Raw genomic sequence first — 27,890 nt, forward strand, 5'->3', positions numbered from 1 at the left:
ACTTTTTATTATGACTTATGATTCTTTTTTTCCTCTTTGAGGCCGGAAATCCCTTTTAATGATATGTATGCAGGGGATTAAGAGCTCCGTACCAAGAAAATGGAAAATTCTTTAGGCTATGAATGTATATGATGAAACGGTTAATTCTCTGTTTTCTGTCAATTCTCACTCACAGACACTTCATAGAAGGTGACAATCCCTTTAATAAGATGAAAATCTGTTTCGCGGGCAGTGCAGCCTGGACTTGTTGATAAAGTTCACAAAGAAGCAGAAGTATTCCATTCTGTAATAACATCACATGTCCAGGGAGAAAATCCAGAAGGAGAAGGAGTGGCCAATGTTGTTTCTGCCAGCAAGGCTAAAGCTGCACTTTAAAGGGGGCTTCCGACAATCTCAGCATAAGCCATGTACAACTGAAAATAAAAAATTGTCACATATTCAAAAATATTGCTTTGTCTATGTAACCGGAGATTGTTTCACACCATATGGTGTTCAGAACACTACAACCTATTTCATATGCGGAGACCCTCAAACTTTTTTTTTTTTTATTGGGGGGGGGGGGGGGGGTGAGTACATGACTACTTTTTCTGTCTAGTCATATGTAGAGATGGGCTCTAGTTTGATCATTTGGCATTTAAAGGGGTTATCCAGCGCTACAAAAACATGACCACTTTTCCCCCTACTGTTGTCTCCAGTTTGGGTGGGGTTTTGAAACTCAGTTCCATTGAAGTAAATGGAGCTTAATTGCAAACTGCACCTGAACTGGAGACAACAGTAGGGGGAAAAGTGGCCATGTTTTTGTAGCGCTGGATTACCCCTTTAATTACTGGTGGCTGAAGAAGTATGAAGAAGAATGTGACCCTAGGGAGTTCAGGAAACATGGATACAGCCTATGGCTCTCTCTAGGGCTGCATCCAACTTTTTCAGCCACTGGTATTCAAATGCCGAATGATCATACTTGAGCATTCTCCAGTTGCGCTTATCTCCAGTCATATTATAAAAGTTCAATCTCTGTACTCACCATAATGCTTCATAATTTTTATTGTATAAAAAAGTCCATCACAAAATACAACGGCAACAGGACGTAGACAGTTAAGGAAGGCTTGGCGCCGAAATGTCCTGTTGCCGTTGTATTTTGTGATGGACTTTTTTCTACAATAAAAATTATGAAGCATTATGGTGAGTGCCGAGATTAAACTTTTATAATATTGTTGGAATTTTTGTGCCGTCTAAAAAACTTTTCCATCTTCAGTGACATGGCTTATACTGGGGGTTGCCAATTCCCGTATATGACCTAAAACAATGGGATTTATGGTTTTTTTTTTATTAATATTAAAATTGCTCAACTCTCAAAAACTTCAAAAAGTTGCAGTATATATATATATATGTGTGTGTGTAAAAACAGGAGCCCTATATGAACCATTTTTGAAGAGACCACCTTACATAAACCTATTTGGGTGGGCCACGGCCTGGATATATTTCTGCATGGGACATAAGAGATTTTCCCATCCTAGTATAACGAACCTAGTACAGTAAATGGGTTCATGTTATGGCTGTCTGGGACTCTCACTAGATGAGGTTTATTGACCCGGTGAGCCTGTTGTTGATACTGGCAGACATAACACAGCAACTTCCAAAGTTCAGCTTCACTTCTTAATGACTCTTGTGTTTTTTTTTCTTACAGAATGCAATGAACCTTCCGCCTGATAAAGCCAGGTTACTGCGTCAGTACGACAACGAGAAAAAGTGGGAACTTATCTGCGATCAGGTAACTGCAGAGATCATGGGATTACCATCAGACTGTGTGTTACTGCTTGCATCCAAGTGACTAAAGTTTTCATATGATGGGCAGTATATAGAGAGGTTACCATAGAAAAACTTTTTTGTACTCCACCTGGTTGGAGAGTATGAGCTCTATTTAGATCAGCTGATCAGCTAAATGTCTTTATGATCAGAAATGGTCAGGCCTGCCCAGATAGCACTATCATATCAAACCATTAGATATGCCTGTAGCCAGAGAAGGTTTTTGTAACAATTTAACCTGTTGGTTTTACCTCCCTGCAGCGCCACTCCAGGAGAAGTGAGGAGTTACATGGTACTTTTTGAAATCAATGGTCTGCTTAAAGGTTTTGATATGTGAGAGAGAGATATCAAAACTTTTTATCGGCCAGGGTCTGAGTGTTTGGACCTTGAGTGATCAGTCGAACGATCAGGGAAACGACCAAGTTGCTGCATATTCTTCACCCCAGACTGTCCCATAAACTTAGGGTCCTATTCCATGGGCCGAGGAGGGCCCACTTAACGATGTAAACGAGCGGCGATCTGCTAGATCGCCGCTCGTTTACTGGGCCTATTCCACGGCCTGATGATCGTTGAGCGAGGGCTGCAGGGACATCATTACCGATGTCCTTGCAGCCCTTGCAGCATCATACATTACCTGTCCAGGCTTCTTCTCCGCGCTCTCTTCATTCCCGGGTCACGCGCGCTCTATCTTCAGAATGGCCGGTCAGCTGACAGGCCACACTCAGCCAATCACAGGCCGCGGCGGTCCCGGCCTGTGATTGGCTGAGCGCTTCGTCAGCTGACCGGCCATTCTGAAGATAGAGCGCGCGGGACCCGGGGATGAAGACAGCGCGGAGAAGAAGCCTGGACAGGTAATGTATGATGCTGCTTCTTAAATCGTCGGTTGCCCGCCGCGCACCGCTATTCAACCGTAGCCTATTCAACCGATTCTCTCTATTTCACCGAACGATAATCGGCCGAATCGGGCCAAATGGGGCCGATCCGGCCGATTATCGTTACTGTGGAATAGGGCCCTTACATGGAAGTTTATCTAGGTCATGTGTCATGGAACTGCAAGTGAATGTGCAGTGTGCGGACTTCCCCCCGGCTTGTTCTTCCGATAAGTTACTTTTTTTTTTTTAATGACAATGTCCATTTTAAGAAGAAATAAAATACAGAATCACCAGTTAATATAAAACCTTTAAGGGGGTTTATACCAAGATTAAACCTTATCACCTACCCACACCTGATAACTACACTCTATTTAATCAAGGATAGTTGAGTACAGTGCTTGGCCGTCTTCATTATTCTCATAGAGAGGAAATAGTGTAAAGTCCAAGAATGTGTTCTGCTTCTCCACTCACCCGGAAGACAAGGAACCTCCACCGATCAGCTAGTATTCACCTGTCCTGTGGATAAGGGACAACTTTTATTATTGGGATAATCCCCTTTAAGTCATCCTTACCTCCAGTTTCGGAAATACGGCACCCTGCTGTTTGGCAGCCCTTGCTGCCCGATAGTCGGCCCATCTCAGTAAACAAGCGCCGATACAACAGATTGGCGCTCGTTTACAGTTTATGATCGGGCCATGTAATAAGGCCCTAACATACACCACTGGTATCCAGCCACACTGGGGTTTATATCACTACATAACTAGACATTTTGCACTTTGTGGCCCTTTAACATCTAAGATGATCACTCTTCATTATTACACTATTAAAGAACATAAGCGAAGATGTTTATGAACATAGGGGGAGATTTATCAAACATGGTGTAAAGTGAAACTGGCTCAGTTGCCCCTAGCAACCAATCAGATTCCACCTTTCATTTTCCAAAGGATCTGTGAGAAATGAAAAGTGGAATCTGATTGGTTGCTAGGGGCAACTAAGCTAGTTCTACCTTACACCAGTTTGATAAATCTCCCCCATTTTGTACTGTAACACTTTCTTTGAGATGAATCTTCAATAATACTAAAGAAAACTGCGACCCGTAGAGTGAAGCAATAACAGACATCAGGGACATAGGCAGGAGGGATCGGTTCTATGTATATAAATGTGAGACCTGGGGCTATTTACTGTGTTCCAGTGTCTCTGACAGAAATTCACTGTGTTTGTACAAATTTCATCATTTCTTTGGGTCTGATTGAGAAATCACTGATCGTCACCCTGTAGGGACAGCTCCACCCGTCTGTCTCCAGGACACACTGTCTCCTGTCATAACAAAAAAGAAGAATATGGATGTTTCCTACTGTGTTAATACACGTCTTTTTAGCCTTAGGACATGAGCACATAAGTGTATTACAGCTTCATACATCCGCCATATTGTATGAAGCAGAAATATAGCATTAGAGATGAACGAACCTCAAGTACCCTCAGGTTTGTCCAATCCCGAGCATGCGGCAATTGATCACCAGTGGTTGAAGAAGTTGGATTCTGCCCTAAAGCTGCCTGGAAAACATAGGTATAGCCAAAAGCTGTATCAATTTTTTCCAGGGCTCCCTACAGCTGTATCCAAATTCAAATGCCGCATGCTCGAGAATAGACAAACCTAAGGAAACTCAAGGTTTGCTCATCTCTATATAGTACTCATAGACTCTAATAGGGTACATTACACAGCCCGATGGGGGTCTGATACTTTTTCGTTCCACTTCTCCCCGGGTCCTGCGAGCTACAGCTTCAGAGGGGCCTGTCTTAGCTGACAGGCCTCTCAGCCAACCACTGGCTACGGCAGTTCCTAACAGTGATTGGCTGATCGGCCTGTCAGCTAAGACAGGCCGCTCTGAAGCTGTAGCGCGGGACCCGGGGAGAAGCAGAGCGCATGAGGAGCCCTGGACCATGAATAGGTAATGCATGCACTTTGCAAATCATCAGCCTCCGGCCGCGCACCGCTTTTGTACATAGAGATGCGAGGTCGGTGCCCAACAATTATAGGTCCAAACCTATATCAACGATCAGCCGATTACTGAGTCGACTGATCGTTGTGTTTATTACACGGAATGATAATCACCCGGATAGAGCCGATTATCATTCCGTGTTATAGTACCCTTAGTCCCAATCCGGCCACGCACCATCTGGCCATGTATGATGACTTAGGGCCCTATTACACCAACAAATCATCTGACTTTTTTTTTTTTATTTTTTTTTTTTTGAGCCAAAGCCAGGAATGGACTAGAAACAGAGAACTGGTAATAATGGAAAGACTGAAATTCCGTGTCTTTTCAAATCCATTCCTGGCTTTGGCTTTCAAAAATCTGTCAGATCTGTTGGTGTAATAGGGCTCTTAAAGGGGTTGTCTGGTATTAAACAATTGATACCCTCTCCACAGTATAGAGCAGTGCTTCTCAAACTGTGAGGGGGCCCCCTGGTTGTTGGTGAGGCCCAGCCGGAGAGCTAGTTTTCACAAAGTAACTATGATCTGCACAGTGCTTTAGCTGTTTGCAAAAATATTCATTTTAGCAACAATATTAATTTATTTTGTACTTAATTTATTAGTATCGAGAGCATGGGAGACGGGTGAAAGGTAGCCCTAGCATTATTTTCAGCTTCTAAATGGATTTTTACCACAGATAGTAAGGCCCGGCATCCTCTTGGTCAGTCTGGTGAGGCCCAGGCATTGCCTTGGTCTGTTGGGTGAGGCTCCAGTAGAAAAAGTTTGAGAAGCGCTGGGATAGACTGTCAATGGTTGATCAGCAGCGGAATCCCGCCACCCTCGCTGTTCTCCACCCGCACTACAGTAAGAAATGTGCTGGAAGCAGTTGTCTGTGTTCCCTGTGTAGTTACTGTGAAGTGTACTGTGGCCTCTGCTCCTATTCTGTGGATAGGCTATCAGTTATTTTATCTCAGAAAACCTCTCTAACTGGGAAAAACTTTAGTTCCCGGCTCTTTTTTACATTATGACAGCCATGGATAACTGTCATTACTCTCATTGCTGCTATTGCCATATAACAAGTGACAGTACTTACATAGGGGTTTCCTAGAGGACAGATTCCCCTACACCATACCATTGGGAACATCTATTAGCCCGTTACTGGCCATTACTATATATTTGCGTGCTCAGGGTTTTATTATTTCTTATGGAGAGCTGCATTCCATGCTATATAATGGGGATATTCTACCCAAGGACTTACCATATGGCAAAAGTGCTAATGGGTCTCTAATAGAGACGAGCGCAACTCAGGTATACTCGAGTCCGATCGTTCGGCATTTTAATACGCCTGTGTCCTATAGGTGTATCCATGTTTTCCAAGACCCCATAGGGCTGCATCCAACTTCTTCAGCCACTGTGCAGCCATTTTCCTCCTCTACAGTATTGTAAAGCGCTACCTTCTGCTTTTTTGCCTGTGATCTAGACCAGGGATGGGGAACCTTCGGCCCTCCCGAAAAGCCTTTGCTTCGGCTGTCCAGGCATGATGGGAATTGTAGTTTTGTAACAGCTGGAGGGCCTAAGGTTCCCAATCCCTGATCTAGATCTTCTTTTTTAGGTGATGGACAGATGTTTTAGAAAGCTAATCTTCTTCCTGCATTAGTCATATTACAGCCTGGAGGATTATGTCATGTCAAAGTTTTTCTATAGCCATTTTTTTTTTTTTTTTTTAACCCAAGGTAGAATGACATGGGTTCTCCTCCTTCCCTCCAGAATCCATGGGTAGCGGCATACAACTCCGCAATAGCAGCGGTTTCTAGAATCATCATCCGGCTGGGGAATTGTTAGCCACCACTTCAAAGGATTTGGATAAGACAGATTGCGTCATGATATATTTCAATCACTGGCCGGGGGAGACAGCGGAGCCTTTTCTTCTCCTTAGCTTTTCCTTTGTACTCGTTTCTTGCTCTTTTGATATAAAATCCATATTTTTTACCATAAATTAGACAATTAATGCGGCGAGGGATTTACAAATACTAAATTGCGAAGTCATCACTTGCTGTTAGTTGACATTTCTGGAGCAGATCAGCCGGCTGGAGGCTTTTCCCATAGAGCTGGGAAGCTCGGCAAAGAATGCAAATGACTGGTGGATTAGCTGAAGCGCCAGGGTATCACTGCACTCCTATAGCCTGGTAGTGTATTCTGCAGCGTAATAGAAGAGGGGCTCTATGGGTGAACCAGGCCCAAATCTAAAACCTAAAAGTCATCATCAGGGGTCTGGGGCCGGGTGAGCATGTGCAGTCCATCCCCATAGTGGTGAATAGGAGCACTGGTCAGGGTTAGTTGGAATCCGGAAGCCCAAGAGCAAATTGATACCCTCCCCTTAGTATACACCTTCAATGGGGTCTGAGCCCTATAACCCTAATAAATGGTCTAAACTAAGGGTCCATTTACACAGAAAGATTATCTGCCTAAGATTTGAAGCCAGGAGAAATCTCAGTCTTTCCTTTATGACCTGATCTCTGTTTATAGTCTGTTCCTGGCTTTAGCTTCAAATCTTTGGCAGATAATCTTTCAGATAATCTTTCTGTGTAAATGGACACGAATGTGCTTCCTTCCAAAAAAGTGTCAGGTTTGTGTTGAATTTCCCTGCCAGTTTAGGCTGGGTTCACGCTGCGTTTTTGCAATCCGTTACACGTATCCATTTTTAATTGGTTACTTTTAATGGACAGAAAAACTTAAGGTCCATTTACACAGACAGAATATTTGACAGATTATCTGCCAAAGATTTGAAGCCAAAGCCAGAAACAGACTATAAACAGAGATCAGGTCATAAAGCCTGAGATTTCTCCTCTTTTCAAATCCATTCCTGGCTTTGGCTTCAAATCTTTGGCAGATAATCTGTCAGATAATCTTTCAGTATAAATGGACCCTTATGCTAAGTTTACACGAGGCGAATATTGGCCCAATCGTACGATTAACGGTTTCGAAGTAACGATTTTTAAAAAAAAACGATCAGCATTTACACGGTACGATATATCGTACGGAAAAATCGTTTTGCGATCGCGTGCCCGCAGCCGGCCCCCCCTGATCGCCACCCCCGCCGCTCCGATCGCCGCTCCGATCGCCCCCCCGCCGCCGCTCCGATTGCCCCCCCGCCGCCGCTCCGATCCCGACCCCCGCCGCTCTGATCGCCCGGTTTGAAATTCCCGGCTCATCTCTTCAGCCAATCAATGCGCTGAAGAGGGGAGCCGGGGATCTTGAAGACCTGCTGCACGGAGCAGGTAACGTATGCTCTTGGCCGCGGCGGTGGGGGAGATCGGAGCGGCGGCGGGTGGGGGTGGTGATCAGAGCGGGAGCGGCGGGGGGCGATTGGAGTGGCGGCGGGGGGGCGATCGGAGCGGCATTGGTGGCTATCGTGGCAGCGGGGGTGACGATCAGAGCGGCGGCGGCGATCGAGCTAGCGCAGGGGGCTGCGGATGAGCGGGGGGTCGGGCTGCGAGTGGCGGGGCAGCGGGCGGCCGGACTATCGCGCGACGACAGTTTACACGGAACGATCGGCAAATTTTTTACGAACGACGACTTATGAACATGTTAAAAGATCAAAATGAACGATTTTTCGATCGTTCGCCGCATTTACACGTACGATTATCGTTCGAATTCGATCGTTATCGCGAAAATTCGCCCAATAATCGCTCCGTGTAAACTTAGCATTAGTCAACACTATTTGTGTCTGTTAAAAAAAACGCATCCGTTTCGTTCTGTTTTTCTTTTTTCTTTTTATAATGGAAAAAACTGATCCAAACGGATGACAAACAAATTGCATGATTTTTTTTGCATAAAACATATATGTCAAACGATTGCCAAAACGCAATGTGAACCTAGCGTTACCGTTTCACCTTGTTTATTAAAGGGGTTATCCAGCGCTACAAAAACATGGCCATTTTCCCCCTACTGTTGTCTCCAGTTTGGGTGGGGTTTTGAAACTCAGTTCCATTGAAGTAAATGGAGCTTAATTGCAAACTGCACCTGAACTGTGAAAAACCCTCCAGACACAAACAGACACATTAAAGGGGCTTTCCAGAAAACATGGCCGCTTTTTTTGAGAAATAGCATAAATTTTGTCTCCAGGTTGTGTGTGGTTTGCAATTAAAGGCGAAGTCCAGCGAAAATTATTATTACAGTATTGTATTCCCCCCCAAAATTTATACAAATCAACGTTATACACTTATTACAGGAAATGCTTATAAAGTGCTTTTTTTCCCTGCACTTACTACTGCATCAAGGCTTCACTTCCTGGATAACATGGTGATTTCACTTCCTGGATAACATGATGATGTCACTTCCTGGATAAAATGGTGATGTCACGACCCGACTCCCAGAGCTGTGCGGGCTGTGTCTGCTGGAGAGGATGATGGCAGGGGGACACTGAGAGACACAGGGCACTGGAGGGACACTGAGCATCCCCTTGCCATCATCCTCTCCAGGAGCCACAGCCCGCACAGCTCTGGGAGTCGGGTCGTGACATCACCATGTTATCCAGGAAGTGACATCACCATGTTATCCAGGAAGTGACATCACCATGTTATCCAGTAAGTGAAGCTTTGATGTAGTAGAAAGTGCAGGGAAAAAAGCACTTTATAAGCATTTCCCGTAATAAGTGTATATTGGTGATTTGTATAACTTTTTTGGGGCAATACAATACTTTAATAAAAATTTTCGCTGAACTTCTCCTTTAAGCTCCATTAATTTCAATGCAATGGAGTTGAAAAACCCAACACAAAATTGAAGACAAGAGTGGTGCTGTTTCTGGAAGAAAGCATCCTAGTACCTAAATACCTAAACAGAAGCTGTATGGCGCCATTTTGTTATCACCCAACTTTTCCGGAAGATATAACTGAAGCGGCTAAATAGAGTCACCACCTATAAGATACCTGACTGCGAATTGCCATCAAATGGCATCAGATTCAGAGATGGCATTTGTATGTAAAACACGACTGATTCCTTTAACCCTCTGGGGCTGGGCGCCATCATTCGCTGTAATAGGACATTTCATACATCTTTAATTTCCACACCTTGTCATTGGAAAACTGATTGATGGGGCTGGAGGGCGATACATCGGTAATGAATGGCACAGAGATAGATATTTGTCACGACGATGAGATATGACACGAGATGGCGGTGGAATATGCCACGCCGGAATCTCTGATTGCACCCGTCCCTTCTTCCCTACATGACCTCTGTCTCATTTGCTCTCTCAGCTATGGCATACAGTGGAAGCGAATGAAATGAAGCGCTCTTTCCCTTTTCCATGACATTAATCTGTAAAGCTCTTTTCTTCTCCGTGTCCCTAAATGGCCTAATTCCCTGATCTTGGCAACGGCAAAAATGAGTCTATGAAAGGCGTGGGGGGAATATGTTTGAACGATCCGGCAAAGAACAATGAACGATGTGGCCCCCAGGAGCCAAACCGAGTCTAGTTGCCATTGTTTTAGGAAAGATTAGAACATGAATGTAAACATCTGATCGGTTGCTATGGCAGCAGTCTGATCCTTTTCTATTAGTCAGGTCTGGCTGGGTAAATGTTTTTTTGTTTTTATTTCTCCAGTGCGATTTTTATTTGACCAGAAAGTCAGTCATGGTTTATGGATATACTAAATAATGGACTTGGGGCTCCCTACATCCTTATTGGACTCTCTAAAGCTCCTATTACAGGGGCAAGGAGAGGGAGCAAGCGAGTGCAAACTTGTCAGGTCAACGCTCGCTTGTTCCTCATTCCCCGCTAGCTGCCAGCGCTACTACACGCATCGGCAGCAAGCGGGTAAGAGCCGGGGTGGCCACAAGGAGCTTTAAGGGGGGGGGCAGCCCGGTTGATCACTAGAAGATAGCGGCGGTCTGCTGCCACCACTTCTATTATGCTGAGCGATGACAGCATATCGCTGCTATCTAGATCGTTGCCGTTTCAACATGTTGAAAGACAATAGTTAGCCGTCATCTTGCATGTCGGCTGATCGTTGTCTTCTATTACACTAAGCGATTATGGGCCATAACGGCCCAAATCTGCATAAGTCACAAGGGCAAGTGCAGCTTCTCCCCGCCTACTCCTTTGTTCCAACATCGGAGGGGAGCAGGTAGAAGCCTGAGCCCATAGTGAGATGGTAGTGGAGGGGCCCGGGGGTGCAGGGTAGAGGGCCCTGCATCTTTACACCTTCCTGCCTGTCATAATCACTGTCCTTATATAGTAAGCTGGTGGTAATCCATCTTACTGTATAAAGCCTGTGATTAGGATGACAGGCAGGAGTATACTGAGTGGCTGGGCTCAGGGAACTTCTAAAATAGGAGGCTGGCCCTGCCGGGCTCCCAGATGCCGTGGGCCCTGTAGCAGCTGCTATCGCTGCCTGCTACGGTGGTAGTAATGCCCCTGCTCCTGTCCTTCCGAGTCTCATGACTGCAACTAGAAAAACTTTGCTGTTTATAGATGTACCACAACTCCATTCAAACTGTAGCTACTGTCTGGAGGGGCGCATGCAATGCGCGTCTCAGTAGTCAGTCCCTATAAGTCCAGTGGATAAGGGCTACAGCACGGCATACTTCTTTAACCCTTAGCCAACCATCATGAAGCAGACATTCCCTCTCCCAATCCAGAGCAATTTACCATCCACAAATTGTTATCGAGGCTTCCAGGTCCTCCAATGGGTGGTCATTGTAATATAATATTATATAGACTATAAGATCCTGTTTATTTTACAAATGTGTCTCTGGCAAGCCTCGCTGGCAACGTTACAAATCCAATTTGGCAGGGGTAAATTGAATATATTTTGGTTCCGGTCTTGAAGAAAACTCATTTATCAGATTCACAGACAGACACATAATTCTAGAGTGGAAATTACAGGCATCTGGCTAAGACCAAGATCAAGGCGAATGGACAGGAGGGTATTTTCCTTCCCTGGTCTTGTCCCCCGTCCCTGGTGGTCTCAGCCGGACTGAACTAGAACGAGTGATTTATGGTCAGCCGGACGATCCAATAAACAAGATATCGTAATTTGTATATCTGATTTATTGTATTTACTGAGAAATTGGATCATTTTCTTTGTAAAGATGTAAAGTGAATCATTGGTGTCAGCTTATGAATACTTGGGCGGATTAGTAAGAGGACACCTATACCCCACCTCATCCTATGTACTTGTATTACCCTGATAATCTATCTGGTAGGATATCATGATGTCTACAGTGAAAACTAGAATATTATGTGCAGACAACACAATATATTACAACCCTCAACATAAATAAGCCACTGGTCATAACTGTATCATCATTTAAAGGAGTAGTTCAGCAAAAAGAAAAAATCTTTCCAATCAGTTAATGCCAGAAAGTGCCAGAGATTTGTAATTTACTTCTATTCAAAAGTCTTCTGGTACTTATCAGCTGCTGTATATCCTGCAGGAAGTTGTGTATTCTTTCCAGTCTGGCACAGTGCTCTCTGCTGCCACCTCTGTCCATGTCAGGAAATGTCCAGAGCAGCAGCAAATTCCTAAAGAAAACCTCTCCTGCTATTCGGACTTGAAAGAATACACCACTTCATGCAGGACATACAGCAGCTAATAAGTATTGTAAAACTTGAGATTTTTTAATAGAAGTTAATTACAAATTTCTGGGACTTTTTTTGTAAAGAAAAATTGAACTACCCCTTTAATTATTAATCTGCACAAAGACTATAAAATCCATCATGAACTACCCACTGAACATTAAAACTGGACAAGGCAGGCAGAAGACATGTTAGATCCAGATCTCATCCTAGTACCACCTCTTGGTTGGCTCACTTTAGACCAAAGTTTTTGGTTAAATTTGATGCATTTTAAATAATTCCCCCTTTCCTCCAAGCCAAACCAATGAGATAGAAACCAATCCTCCTGCATAGAGGGGGCAATACCTCCATATTATGGCAGGCAATGGACCATTTTTTTCTGGGTTAAAGGGGAAGTCCAGCAAAAAATTTTATTAAAGTATTGTATTGCCCCCCCCCCCCCCAAAAAAAAAAAAAGTTATACAAATCACCAATATACACTTATTACAGGAAATGCTTATAAAGTGCTTTTTTCCCTGCACTTACTACTGCATCAAGGCTTCACTTCCTGGATAACATGGTGATGTCACTTCCTGGATAACATGGTGATGTCACTTCCTGGATAACATGGTAATGTCACTTCATGGATAACATGGTAATGTCACTTCCTGAATAAAATGGTGATGTCACTTCCTGGATAACATAGTAATGTCACTTCCTGGATAAAATGGTGATGTCAGGACCCAACTCCCAGAGCTGTGCAGGCTGTGGCTGCTGGAGAGGATGATGGCAGAGGGATGCTCAGTGTCCCTCCAGTGCCATGTGTCCCTCAGTGTCCCCCTGCCATCATCCTCTCCAGCAGCCACAGCCCGCTCAGCTCTGGGAGTCGGGTCGTGACATCACCATTTTATCCAGGAAGTGACATCACCATGTTATTCAGGAAGTGACGTCATCATGTTATCCAGGAAGTGAAGCCTTGATACAGTAGTAAGTGCAGGGAAAAAAAGCACTTCATAAGCATTTCCCGTAATAAGTGTATATTGGTAATTTGTATAACTTTTGGGGGGCAATACAATACTTTGATAATAAATTTTCGCTGGACTTCTCCTTTAATACTGTCTCTTATATGAGAATACATTGTATGGCTGAGACAACTGAGCACCATCAGAGAACAAATGACACTACTACTGTGTATAATAACTGTGTGGGAGCCAGACCTCAGTTCAGATTCCCAGGACGGGCAGCGGTGAAGCTAAATCCATCATGTGATAGGAAAGAACCTCTGGCATTATATACGATTATTCATTTTTACAAGATTAACCAATGTTCCTTCCTTAATTGTGATGCAGACTTCTGTGGAAATCTTCTAACTCCAAAGTGACAAGTTGGCTTCCAGCTTAGACATCATTTAGGCGGTCGCACGGATTGCCAAAGGAATGAAACCCAGACTAATATTGTGCAATAATTCGTCTGATGCAGAACCTATCCCGCTGTGGTGGAAGTACAGCTGCCATAGTGCACAACTTGTATCGTCATAAAACAAAAAAAGTGCCTGCTGTGGTCCCAAAACAGCGCCACTATTTTCCTTAGGATGTGTTAGGTACTGCAGCTTAGTCCCACGCAAGTAAATGGGTCTGAGCTCCAATACCAGGCGCTAACCAGAGAAAGCTGGAGCACATGTTTTTTATATGAGAAAACAGATTTTTTACTAATCTTATACAACTTTTTACATTACTAAGAACCGCCCGAAGCTTAGCATAATTTTGGAACCTTGTTGTTATGAGTTGGGCATTTTTTTAACGCTCATGTTCCAAAAGGAATTGTTTGCTTCCCTTTTTTCAAGGGTTTGTCTAGAATTTTGTGTTATTAAAGGGGTCGTTCACCCCCCCCCCCCCAAAAAAAAAATTCTTTCAAATCGACTGGTGCCAGAAACTTCTGTTGTATGTCCTGCAGGAAGTGGTGTATTTTTTTCCAATTTGACCCAGTGCTCACTGCTGCCACCTCTGTCCATGTCAGGATCTGTCCAGAGCAGTAGCAAAATCCCCATAGAAAACCTCTACTTCTCTCTAGACTGGAAAAAAAAAACACCACTTCCTGTAGGACATACAGCAGCTAATAAGTACCAGAAGACTTGAGATTTTTTAATAGAAGTAAATTACAAATCTCTGCCACTTTCTGCCACCTATTAATTTGAAAGAAAAAAGATTTTGTCGAACTACCCCTTTAAAGAAGAATCCTTAATGTGTCATCTAAAGTTAAAATCTTTTCAAGGAGAGTCTATAAGGGGCCTATTCCATGGAGCGATAATCGGCCGAATTGGCCCGATTCGGCTAATTATCGCTCTGTGGAATAGAAACAACGATCAGCCGATGATCGTGTCATCAGCTGATCATTTATTTAGGTTCAAACCTAAAATCGTCAGGCACTGACCGCACATCGCTGCTTGGATAAGCGATGCGCGGCGGGCGACCAACGATTTCACAAACACCATACTATACATACCTAAGCATGTTGCAAGTCTTCTCCTGTGCTCCTTCTTCCTCCCAGTTCCGTGCGCAGCAGCGCCTTCGAAGTGGCCTGTCTGAGCTGACAGACTGCTCAGCCAATCACTGGCCAGGACTGCCGCGGCCAGTGATTGGGTGCTGCTAGCAGGATTGGGAGGAAGAGGAGCACAGGAGAAGACCTTCAATTAGGTAATATGTGCTGTTTAAACAAGGGCTGCAAGGACATTGTTAACTATGTCCCTGCAGCCCTCGCTAAACGATTATTGGGCCGTGTAATAAGCCCAGTAAATGAGCGCCGATCTAGCAGATTACATTATTGATCGGGCCCCCTCGGCCCATGAAATAGGACCCTAACTCTGAAGGACCCAGCATGTCCATAAGTTACATATTTTCCCTGTGGTGGCATTGCCCACTGTATTTTATCGTGTAGTTATTCTGCTTTCGCTCCATATTTTATTATTATTATTTCCCTTTGTCATTCGGGCAGGCGGCTAAGAATAACAGCTTTATGATATCTTGAGTTCATTGAGGAAATCCGTCTCTGACAGCCACGCGGCTCATTCATGGAGGATACTGGTTGTGGAAAGTTATTTCTCTCAGCTTAGGCGCACTGCCTATTGCAACAGGTTTTGGCAAGGGGCATTGTTGGCCGCGGCTTTGGAATTCTCTTTGGTCTTCAGAGATGAGTAATGCCCAAAGTATAGTAATTGAATGATGATTTATGAATCATTAATCGTGCGTTCAGTCGGTCGCTTCAGTAGCCAGTTCGTTTTTGAGTGGCCTGGAAACAGCTTTATGTACATAGGGGGAGATTTAGCAAACATGGTGTAAGGTGAAACTGGCTCAGTTGCCCCTAGCAACCAATCAGATTCCACCTTTCATTCCTCACAGACACTTTGGAAAATGAAAGGTGGAATCTGATTGGTTGCTAGGGGCAACTGAGCCAGTTTCACTTTACACCATGTTTGATAAATCTTCCCCATAGGCCCTTTTATATGTTGGCTTCCTAAAGGGAATTTGTCAGCACTTTATTGCTCCCTGACTCCCTGAGTCATTGGGGCGTTCCCCGGCAGCTTTCTCTTATCCCTCCAACCTTGATCGATAGAGCTCCCCCTCTCTAGATATATATAGAGATCTGTCAATCAGGGCTGGTGGGGGGGGGGGGGGGGGGACAGTGACTGGGGCCTTCCTAATGACTCATGTGATGATGGTTTCCTTTAAATGGAGTACTAGTTGGAAAAATATATCAAATAATTGACTTTGTTGTAGCCCTCAATGCCAATCAGCAGCTGCAATAGGGTTGAAGCTCCAAATATAATATTACCCTCTCTAAAGGTGCCCATACACTTTATGCTAAAGTCAGATGATCCTGGGTTTGGCTGACAGTATAAGGTGTATGGAGGTCTATAGGGGTCGGAAGTGAAGAATTTTCACTCACCGGCCCTTTTGTTCTTGTAGTTATAAGCCGGCGCTGCAGGTTACACTTCTCCTCCCCATAGGGAACACGTAAACATTTACCCATGTCAAACCTTTATGTGTACATGGAGGATGGGAGAGATAACTGTTGGTGAATAGGCACCTTTAAGGTGTCACTGTCGTTTTTTGTTTTTGTTAAGAAACTTTGTAATTGGGTTTATTAGGCAAATATGCCATTATCTGAATTCAAAAAGCCTTTCCCCAGGTCCCCCCCCCCCTCCTCTTTCTCATTCACTGCTCATTATCAGGAAATCTCGACTCTTTTACATCAGTCGGGCCCTGTCTGCTCTATGGAGGGGGGAGGAGGGAGATTAGTCGCCCGCAGAGAACAAAGGATTACACAGCAGGACCTGTGTAAAAGCCGGTATTCAGAGGTCAGTGCTGACTTCAGAGGAGATAACCCGATGATGTAGCTGTAAATTAACTCTTTGTTGTCCTGTTATGGTGCCTCATCTCCCTCCACCCTTCCCCTCTCCATAGGAGAACCATGAAGACAGGGGGGCGAGCTTCAAACTGATTTTTCATGATAAAAATGCATTTTTCGGCTAATAAACCCAATTACAAAGTTTCTTAAAATTGTCTGTACTGATTTCTGCAAAAAAAAATTTAAACGACAGTGACACTTTAAGACTTGAAACGATCATTCACTAAAGCTGGCCGTACGCCTTCAATATCTGACGGCCAAACGAGCATTTGGCCGTGAGTTCTCGGCCCCCATTTTCTCCCTACACAGGAACATTTGGCATGACCAATCCTTCCTGTAAAAACACAGCTAGACAGCTCCAGCTTATCTCTGCCAGAACAAAGGACTTCATCTGTCATTGGTTGCTTAGGACAGCCCCATACACCTTATACTGACATCTGCATCCATTGCAAGCAGCGAGTGTGGCAGACAAGACTATAAGGTGTATGGGGACCAAGCGTTCGTTAGATCAACGACTGTTCAACCATCAGCCTGCTTTTGTGTGAGGTGTATGACCCCTATAATGTTACCTATCCTGCACAAGTGTATCATACTGTTGGTTTAATATGCTGACCTAGTGTTTATGATCTTCATCCTTCATTGATCTATATATTTTCTAAACTTCTTTCTTCTAGGAAAGATTTCAGGTGAAGAACCCTCCGCACACGTATATACAGAAGCTGAAAGGGTATCTCGATCCAGCAGTAACAAGAAAGGTAAGAGAATATTTTTGGCCGGTGACGAGAAATCCGTCAGTCGTTCGGCGACTGCTCGTACATCATATTCAGCAGAAGGTGAGAGGGGGGCCGGATAATGGAAAGTTTTTGAGAAAAACCAAAAGTTCAGAAGATTTAGGAATGTCACACTCCGTCCAAAAATAGAGTAAAAAATGAGCTTTTATTTATACTGTAGGTGAATTTGAGTTCTGACCAAGTCATTGGGACAACTTCACTGAATAGTTACTATCCCGCCAATCCAGATGTGCTCATGTGTCGGACAGTGGATTAGATTGCCATTATCTCAGTCTGAACAGTCTCATCTAGTGTCTATTACTATTGTTTATTATAATTTTTAAAATATTTTTCTTAAAGGGTTTCTGGTAAGAGGTTTCTGGTGTGTTGTAAGAGGTTACTACAACAGGGCTCCAGACTAAAAAATTTACCTAGGAGCCATTGGCTCCTAACCTGAAAAATTTAGGCGCCAAATAGAATATTTGGTCGCCAACATTTTAAAACATGTAAAATTAATTTTATGTTAAATGGGACTTACTGTGTGCAGAGGCCACGGCAGCATCCTCCTCCTTTAGATCCTTTCTTTTCTTAGTTTGAAAACGTTCAACATGGAAACTTGCAACTTGACAACCATATACAGTCTGACTCAGTACTTCAGCTTCACTTGGCTAGCCTTTTAATGAGGCTTACTCTTCTGAACTTGAACTTAAAAGCTTGCAACAGTCTATACATACTGAGCTAGACTTATGACTGCAGCCATAGTGACCCCCGACAAGATGTGTATATAGATAGATATATCTCTCACCTAGTGACTAATGCAAGTCACCCCCTACAATACAGACACCTGAGGGGCCCTGATAATAATAATTGTGCATATATCTATCTCCCAGTGTCTGCAGCCAGTTTGCCCTACACTTATATATATATCACCCAGTGCAGCCATAGTTACCCCCCGGCTCTCTGCCCTGACGTGCTGACACTTGATGCTGCAGGGAGGCCATGCTGACATCTGTAGTCCCCCCGCAGCTCTGCGCCCTTACCGAGCTCTCCAGTAGTGAGGTCCGAGTCGGGTCCTCCTGGTCCCCCGCTATACGTGTGCTTAATGTCCCGCTTAGCGCTTGGTGCAGCCTTCACGCTAATTGGTTCTTCTTTAATTGCGTCATGAGTTTGGGTAGAAACGCGGGAAGGCTAAAGAATATAGGCAGAGCCAAGCAGGGGCGTAGCTAATGTCTCCTGGGCCCTGGTGCGAGAGGTCAACTTGGGCCCCCCCCCTTTCACGACCAAGTGATGCTACTGGTAGGTGTATGTGTATATATATATACACACTCCAAGACAGATATTACCAATAACACCAGCATATAGGAAGTGAAAATATTATCACCATATATATTACCGCCATACTGTTACTGTATACTGAGACCAATATTGCCAATAATACAAAGATACAAGGGGCAAATATTAACGCCACACCACAACCACTACCATCACCACCACATTGTTACTGACCAAAACCAGTATACTGAGACCAATAAAACACAGTACCGGATAACAAGTAACAAATATTACCACCACATACCGACTAACACCGCCACATACCGACTAACACCGCCACATACTGACTAACACCGCCACATACCGACTAACACCGCCACATACTGACTAACACCACCTCTGCTACTGAATAAGATCCACTGTACACAGATCACTATCACCTCATACACTCATATAGAGGTGGAAGCAGCTCCACACAGGTTGTATACACCATATAAATTACAGCGCAGATATATCAGGTGACTCACAGGGGACGTCTTCTCTGATCGGAGTTCTTTCCTTTTCATCTTCTTCTCCATCCGTCCTGGGCCGTTATGAGAACTTCTCCGAGCCACGAATCCACAGAATCTGCCAGACAGACATATTAGTCTCCTCACACTGGCACCATCCTCATCTCTATACACACTGCACATCTGTACTGTCCCCTTTACACCCTCATTTGGTGGGTAGCCCTGACTCTATGTGACCCCCTTATAGTATATATAGATGGCCCCCTCCCCTTATAGATGACCCCCTCCCCTTATAGATGACCCCCTCTACCCCCATTATAGATGCCCCCTCTCCCCCCCATTATAGATGCCCCCTCGCCCCCCCCATTATAGATGCCCCCCCTCCCCTTATAGATGACCCCCACTCCCCCCCTTGAAGATGGCCTCCTCTTCTCCCCCCCTTATAGATGGCCCCCTCTCCCCCCCCCTTGAAGATGGCCCCTCTTCTCCCCCCATTATAGATGCCCCCCCTTCTCTCCCCCCCATTATAGATGCCCCCCCCTTCTCTTCCCCCCATTATAGATGCCCCCCCTTTCCTCTATGCTAAGCAGTATTTAAAAAAAACAAATACACAAACTCACCTGACAACCCGCTCCCCCGGCGATCCTCTTCTCCTTCAGGCGCTGTCCCCGGCTGATGCGCAGCTGCCGGGGGTGTCCCTTCCTATCCCCGGCAGCGCGGCGCATCAGTGAGCTCCCTGTACGCCGGGGCGTTGCGTGCGTTTCCTGTGCCGGAAGTCAGGGCCCCAGGCAGCTCACTGATGCGCCGCGCTGCCGGGGATAGGATGGGACACCCCCGGCAGCCGCGCATCAGCCGGGGGCCCGGACGAGCACGCTCTTGTGACCGCAAGCAAATCAATGCTTGTGGCCACAAGAGTAATTTAAGGGGGGAGCAGTGCAGTGGCAAGGGGGGGCCCTCGCGGGCCCCCCCTCGCAGCGGCGACCGATGCGACCCTGGTAGCTACGCCACTGGAGCCAAGGTTGTGTGAGAGGTCAGGGAAGCGCGCGGGAAGGCAGCAGCGCAGCTCATTGTCCTTAAAGAGACAGGGCGCCGCCGCCGGAGCCAGTCGCAAATGGCGCCCAGATTAATAAATCTGGGCGCCATTTGCAATATGTCAGTCGCATTGGCGACCATTTTGGTCGCCATCTGGAGCCTTGTACAGTGTCTTGAGGGGGTCTCACAGCACCAGAGAATGACCCAAGGAGCAACCAGCAGTATGTAGTGGCTACAGTATAATGTTGTGCACTATCCAGGTTTACAAAAACATTGCCGCTTTCTTTCAGAAATAGCACCACCCTTGTCCTCAGTTTGGGTGTGGGGTTTTGCAGCTCAGTGCCATTGAAGTAAATGGAGATGAATTGTAATACCACACACAACCTGAGGATAGGGGTGGCGCTGTTTTGCAAGAAGTTATTGTGCTTTCCTAATCCATAATAACCCACAATCAGAAGGTCACTATCTGATACTGTGATCGCATGGGTACTAGACTACAGGAGGAGCAAAGCTGTAATAGACTGCCCTGCTAACACTAACTTCCTGCAATCTGTGGGGATCCTTCCAGTATAACTCCTTAGAGTTTATGGTCAGGACCCTCTATCATCCTGTTGGCACCCTCACAACACAAGAAGGCTTGTGACTTAGGGCGGAATCCCGTCTGCCTCAGTGTCCTACAGTGTCTCTATGGGATAGCTTGCACGCCTCCGCTTCTTTGCGCGAAGAGCAGAGGCTCACAAGCCCTCCTATAGAGACAATGTGGGACACTGAGGCAGATGGGATTCCGCCGCTTTTACTCAGTTTAAACACACCCTTAGGCCATGTTCACACAATGTAAGTTTTTCACAGCTGTTGCTGCTGACTTGCAACAACGGCTGTGATTAATACAAAACTTACGTAGTACTGCAGTCAGAGGGAACCCGAACTGGAGTGTATACACATAGTATAAGCTCCGGGCCGAGCTCCCTAGCGGACGCAGGAAAAACTGACATGTCAGTTTTGTGTGGCAGCTATTCATTGAATAGCGGCCGTACAACACTGACAGCTCACACAATAGAAAAGTGTGGCTCCAGCCGCATTCTTCATTTTGTTCAATGGTGAATTGGGATGCAGGTAAACACGGATGCGCCAGCATCCCAATTCAATAGAATTGAAGTTTATCCGGCCGGTATACACTTCATTGACACTGGCCATTCAGTGACAAGGCTGGGCCACAGAACGGCCGTTGTCACACGCTGTGTGAACCTGCCCTTAAAGTGTACCTGCCATGACATACAAAATTACAACAACCCCCCCCCCCCCCAGCAAATATATAGTTTATTAATTTAAACATTGTTGCATTGGTGGTAGTCGTGTTAGGGACCCACAGATCAGTTTGTTTACTCATCTGCAGCAGTGCATGGCTGCTGGCCAATTATCATGCATCTTCACTGGGCCAAGTGACATCACTTCCTTCCTGTCTCTTTTGTTGCTGTTGCCAAAGACCAAATGTCCTTAGTGATGGATCTTCGACTGCAGTTTTATAGTAAGTGAGACACCTAGTGGCCGAAAGATGTAGTATGTCAACCTCCCTGCTGATTTACCAGGTGGACTGACAACTTGTGCAATAATAGCTTTGGGCCCCTTACAAACCACTGCACATTGATAGTGTTTGGATCACTGAAGAATAGAGTAAGCAGTGTGGCATCATGCTTTAGTTGATAGAGACATGGCACCCGAGGCCTGGAAGTACAGGGTCTGTAGACATGGTCATAGCTTCCAACCAATAGTCACAATGATGGAAATATGGTAGATAATTCTGACTCCTTATTCAATATTCCTCTCTACATGCCATAGATGACAACATGACCCTTATGTACTCAGGCACCCACTTAAAATATAATTTTTCGGTATCCCAAGTTCTATTTTACATCTTTTATGTAACTGCAGTAGTATATTTTACTGTATTTGCCAACCACTATAAAGCAGGGAGTGGCATTTACAGTCTGGGAAAACCTAACGCCTGAGTTTAATATGACATGTGTATATATACATATATATTTTAATTATAGACACTCTACCCTTAGGACACTGTCTAGTGATTAGGATACCAAAGCTTCATTATGTCTTAGCAGGGTCACGTACATTGCTAACATGACCATATAGTTACATAATACTTATTAAAATGCTTTGGCCTAGTTTTCCTGCACTATATTTGATATTGTGTCATGGCTACTGTGCCTCTGTATCCCTCACCCATTTAGTATGAAATGTTTAATACATTTATTGAGATTGTACACCATACCTTTAAAGGGATTGTTCAACTCATGCCAGACAGTGCCAGAGATTTGTATTTTACTTCTATCAAAAAATCTCAAGTCTTCCAGTACTGCTGTAGCAAGTGGTGCATTCTTTCCAGTCCGTCACAGTGCTCTCTGCTGCCACCTCTGTCCATGTCAGGAACTGTCCAGAGCAGCAGAAAATCCCAGTGGAAAACTTCTGCTGCTCTCCATACTGGAAATAATACCACTTCCTGCAGGACATACAGCAGACTTGCGTTTTTTTAAATAGAAGTAAATTACACTTTCTGGCACCAGTTGATTTTAAAGATTTTTTTTTTTTGGTGAATAACCACTTTAAGACACTACAAAATTGCCTTTAAGTATTTGATTGATGCATTGTATATTTTTTTATATCTTCCATTTATTAAAATATTTTATAATTAGTATCAAAATGTTCTTCTAACATCACTTGAGCCATACTTTTGAGGTTATAGCATGTCTATGGAAGCTTTTCAGTTTGTCAGATTTAGGGATGCACGATGCACCGAAATATCGATACTACTATCGATATTTCGGGCAAAAAAACCGTTCGATACCAGGATTTCCTGGTATCGAAACTTTAAGTTAAGCAGAGAACACGGTGGGCGGCTAGCTGAGCGCCGGCCGTGTTCTCTATGTGCCTCCCCCTGCCCCCTGCAGTCTCCTCCTCTTCTCTCCCTCCCTCCGCTCCCATTGGCGCCAATTTCAAATAGCCGGCACTTAGCTATTGCTAGTGCCGGCTATTTAAGTATATAGATGCCGCTGTCACACTGACAGCGGCATCTGACCCCTCCTGAGCCGGCTCCATATACAGCGGGGGTCGGCTACTGTGTGTAACAGACCCCCGCTGCTGGTGTCTCTCTGATTACAGAGTCCGGCTCCGCCAGACTCTCTTATCAGAGAGATGATTTATGCGGAGGAGCCGGAGCTGCACGGAGAGCGGCTGGAGAGGGAGAGCGGGAGAGGAGGACGGAGGAGAAGGCTGGAGGGAGAGCGGGAGGTCCGGGAGAGAGGACGGAGGAGAAGGCTGGAGGGAGAGCGGGATGTCCGGGAGAGAGGACGGAGGAGAAGGCTGGAGGGAGAGCGGGATGGCCGGGAGAGGAGCCGGAGCTGCACAGAAGAGAGCGGGAGGTCACGGAGAGAGGAGGACGGAGAAGGCTGGAGGTGGGGAGGATGAAGAGGGAGAGCGGGGGTCTGTGAGATCCGGGGGAAGTGCAGCACATGTGAGGATCCAGCCGGCTGGCAGGTGGGGGAGGTGGCCGGGGCTGAGAGGAGCAGATAAGATCGGCTGTAGTGTGTGGGATCCTGTGTAACCTCCTCTTCTCTTCCTCCGCAATCTTGGTAACTGGTGCAGCAGAGCTGTCTTAGTGATAGCTGATGCAGGAGAGCTGTCTTAGTGGTGGGTGGTGCAGGAGAGCTGTCTTAGTGATAGCTGATGTAGCAGAGCTGTCTTAGTGATAGCTGATGTAGCAGAGCTGTCTTAGTGATAGCTGATGTAGCAGAGCTGTCTTAGTGATATCGGATGTAGCAGAGCTGTCTTAGTGATAGCTGATGCAGCAGAGCTGTCTTAGTGATAGCTGATGTAGCAGAGCTGTCTTAGTGATATCTGATGTAGCAGAGCTGTCTTAGTGATAGCTGATGTAGGAGAGCTGTCTTAGTGGTAGGTGGTGCAGGAGAGCTGTCTTAGTGGTGGGTGGTGCAGCAGAGCTGTCTTAGTGATAGCTGATGCAGCAGAGCTGTCTTAGTGATATCGGATGCAGCAGAGCTGTCTTAGTGATATCGGATGTAGCAGAGCTGTCTTAGTGATATCGGATGTAGCAGAGCTGTCTTAGTGTTAGCTGATGTAGCAGAGCTGTCTTAGTGATAGCTGATGTAGCAGAGCTGTCTTAGTGATAGCTGATGTAGCAGAGCTGTCTTAGTGATAGCTGATGTAGCAGAGCTGTCTTAGTGATAGCTGATGTAGCAGAGCTGTCTTAGTGATAGCTGATGTAGCAGAGCTGTCTTAGTGATAGCTGATGTAGCAGAGCTGTCTTAGTGATAGCTGATGTAGCAGAGCTGTCTTAGTGATAGCTGATGTAGCAGAGCTGTCTTAGTGATAGCTGATGTAGCAGAGCTGTCTTAGTGATAGCTGATGTAGCAGAGCTGTCTTAGTGATAGCTGATGTAGCAGAGCTGTCTTAGTGATAGCTGATGTAGCAGAGCTGTCTTAGTGATAGCTGATGTAGCAGAGCTGTCTTAGTGATAGCTGATGTAGCAGAGCTGTCTTAGTGATAGCTGATGTAGCAGAGCTGTCTTAGTGATAGCTGATGTAGCAGAGCTGTCTTAGTGATAGCTGATGTAGCAGAGCTGTCTTAGTGATAGCTGATGTAGCAGAGCTGTCTTAGTGATAGCTGATGTAGCAGAGCTGTCTTAGTGATAGCTGATGTAGCAGAGCTGTCTTAGTGATAGCTGATGTAGCAGAGCTGTCTTAGTGATAGCTGATGTAGCAGAGCTGTCTTAGTGATAGCTGATGTAGCAGAGCTGTCTTAGTGATAGCTGATGTAGCAGAGCTGTCTTAGTGATAGCTGATGTAGCAGAGCTGTCTTAGTGATAGCTGATGTAGCAGAGCTGTCTTAGTGATAGCTGATGTAGCAGAGCTGTCTTAGTGATAGCTGATGTAGCAGAGCTGTCTTAGTGATAGCTGATGTAGCAGAGCTGTCTTAGTGATAGCTGATGTAGCAGAGCTGTCTTAGTGATAGCTGATGTAGCAGAGCTGTCTTAGTGATATCGGATGTAGCAGAGCTGTCTTAGTGATAGCTGATGTAGCAGAGCTGTCTTAGTGATAGCTGATGTAGCAGAGCTGTCTTAGTGATAGCTGATGCAGCAGAGCTGTCTTAGTGATAGCTGATGCAGCAGAGCTGTCTTAGTGATAGCTGATGCAGCAGAGCTGTCTTAGTGATAGCTGATGCAGCAGAGCTGTCTTAGTGATAGCTGATGCAGCAGAGCTGTCTTAGTGATAGCTGATGTAGCAGAGCTGTCTTAGTGATAGCTGATGCAGCAGAGCTGTCTTAGTGATAGCTGATGCAGCAGAGCTGTCTTAGTGATAGCTGATGCAGCAGAGCTGTCTTAGTGATATCGGATGCAGCAGAGCTGTCTTAGTGATATCGGATGCAGCAGAGCTGTCTTAGTGATATCGGATGTAGCAGAGCTGTCTTAGTGTTAGCTGATGTAGCAGAGCTGTCTTAGTGATAGCTGATGTAGCAGAGCTGTCTTAGTGATAGCTGATGTAGCAGAGCTGTCTTAGTGATATCGGATGTAGCAGAGCTGTCTTAGAGATAGCTGATGTAGCAGAGCTGTCTTAGTGATAGCTGATGCAGCAGAGCTGTCTTAGTGATAGCTGATGCAGCAGAGCTGTCTTAGTGATAGCTGATGCAGCAGAGCTGTCTTAGTGATAGCTGATGTAGCAGAGCTGTCTTAGTGATAGCTGATGTAGCAGAGCTGTCTTAGTGATAGCTGATGCAGCAGAGCTGTCTTAGTGATAGCTGATGCAGCAGAGCTGTCTTAGTGATAGCTGATGCAGCAGAGCTGTCTTAGTGATAGCTGATGCAGCAGAGCTGTCTTAGTGATAGCTGATGCAGCAGAGCTGTCTTAGTGATAGCTGATGCAGCAGAGCTGTCTTAGTGATAGCTGATGCAGCAGAGCTGTCTTAGTGATATCGGATGCAGCAGAGCTGTCTTAGTGATATCGGATGCAGCAGAGCTGTCTTAGTGATAGCTGATGCAGCAGAGCTGTCTTAGTGATATCGGATGCAGCAGAGCTGTCTTAGTGATATCGGATGCAGCAGAGCTGTCTTAGTGATAGCTGATGCAGCAGAGCTGTCTTAGTGATATCGGATGTAGCAGAGCTGTCTTAGTGATAGCTGATGCAGCAGAGCTGTCTTAGTGATATCGGATGTAGCAGAGCTGTCTTAGTGATATCGGATGTAGCAGAGCTGTCTTAGTGATATCGGATGCAGCAGAGCTGTCTTAGTGATAGCTGATGCAGCAGAGCTGTCTTAGACAGATATCACTAACTTTATTTTTAACACAATAAAATAAAAATAGGCCAAAAATTGGTATCACTGTAATAGTGCAGGCCAGGGTATTATATTTCTACCATTTTTTTTTTTTTTCTTTTATACTTTACTAAGTATCGAACTGGTATTGAGTATCGAAATAAAAAAGTTAGTATCGGTATCGAACTTAAAATTCTGGTATCGTGACATCACTAGTCAGATTGCGTGGGGTGGATACATAGACGACGTATTTAAAGCCACTGTGATCCTGATAAGCTGGTGTCTCCACTTCACTTTTGTTTAATCCCATCTGTGAAGTATAAGAAGATCTGGGTGACCATTACACCGCAACTGTGTCAGTTTGGTTGGAAACTAAGATTTTCATTCGTATCAGGGGCGTAGCTAGGGGTTCAGCCTAGGGGGGGCGAGCAAGTCTGAGTGGGCCCCCAACCGATTATGTTACTCAAAGGGAACCTCGCTTGACAACAATGCTTTCTAAATAATAAAGGGTATATTCTGCTCCATTACTCATAGTGAATTAAGAGCAGTGTTAGAGGCTTCTACATTTACATATATAGACACATAAAATGAAACAGTGACTTACAAGGGGTGTCTTCTCATCGGAGTCGCTCACTATCCCAATGTCATGGATGTATGGGCAGTATAACAGGTTCACCTGAGATCTGTAGTTAAAACTGTAAAAAAAAGTTAAATCCATTATGCAAAGACTATTATTTTCCCTATACACTGACTGACCCATATACCATAGAGGTAGATAATTTGCATTCTGCCTAAGACAGGTGCATCACTCACAGGGAGGTACCGCAGGCTCAATCACTAGCTAACTCGGGCAGCCACTACAGGCTGCTGCACCCTGCTCTCTGTGATCCGAATCACAGCTTTCTGATTTAAACATACTTGTCCCTTATCCTGTAAGAGACTGGGGTGGAGGGGTCGGACCTCTGCCCCCATTCCCCCAGGATCTCCAGATCAGCCCCCAGCTCCTCTATGAAGCTGCCAGAGAGAACTGGGCCAAATAGGGTTAAATCAGAAAACCACTGTTTTCCACATGTCCAGCTCCCCCTGGTTTCCACATGTCCAGCTCCCCCTGGTTTCCACATGTCCAGCTCCCCCTGGTTTCCACATGTCCAGCTCCCCCTGGTTTCCACATGTCCAGCTCCCCCTGGTTTCCACATGTCCAGCTCCCCCTGGTTTCCACATGTCCAGCTCCCCCTGGTTTCCACATGTCCAGCTCCCCCTTGTTTCCAACATGTCCAGCTCCCCCTGTTTACCAGCTCCCCCTGTTTCCACATGTCCAGCTCCCCCTGTTTACCAGCTCCCTCTGTTTCCACATGTCCAGCTC

General features: G+C 45.4%; 1 protein-coding gene and 1 long non-coding RNA gene across 6 annotated transcripts in view; one reads left to right on the forward strand and one right to left on the reverse strand.

The window, feature by feature from the left end:
- LOC138800758 (uncharacterized) lies at positions 1-27,216 on the reverse strand. The gene is made up of 3 exons (XR_011364517.1): positions 27,132-27,216; positions 3,147-3,191; positions 1-413 (listed from the first exon to the last, which is right to left on the reverse strand). It is a non-coding gene; the product is annotated as an uncharacterized lncRNA (long non-coding RNA).
- FMNL2 (formin like 2) overlaps positions 1-27,890 on the forward strand; it is a 205,326-nt gene that overhangs the window by 98,868 nt on the left and 78,568 nt on the right. For all 5 annotated transcript variants that reach the window (XM_069982717.1, XM_069982715.1, XM_069982712.1 and 2 more), the window contains exons 2-3: positions 1,685-1,768; positions 17,287-17,367. In XM_069982717.1, coding sequence (XP_069838818.1) covers positions 1,685-1,768; positions 17,287-17,367 — 165 coding nt within the window. The remainder of the gene's footprint in view (positions 1-1,684; positions 1,769-17,286; positions 17,368-27,890) is intronic.

Source organism: Dendropsophus ebraccatus, chromosome 9, assembly GCF_027789765.1.
Source record: "Dendropsophus ebraccatus isolate aDenEbr1 chromosome 9, aDenEbr1.pat, whole genome shotgun sequence".
In the NCBI taxonomy this organism is placed as follows: Eukaryota; Metazoa; Chordata; class Amphibia; order Anura; family Hylidae; genus Dendropsophus; species Dendropsophus ebraccatus.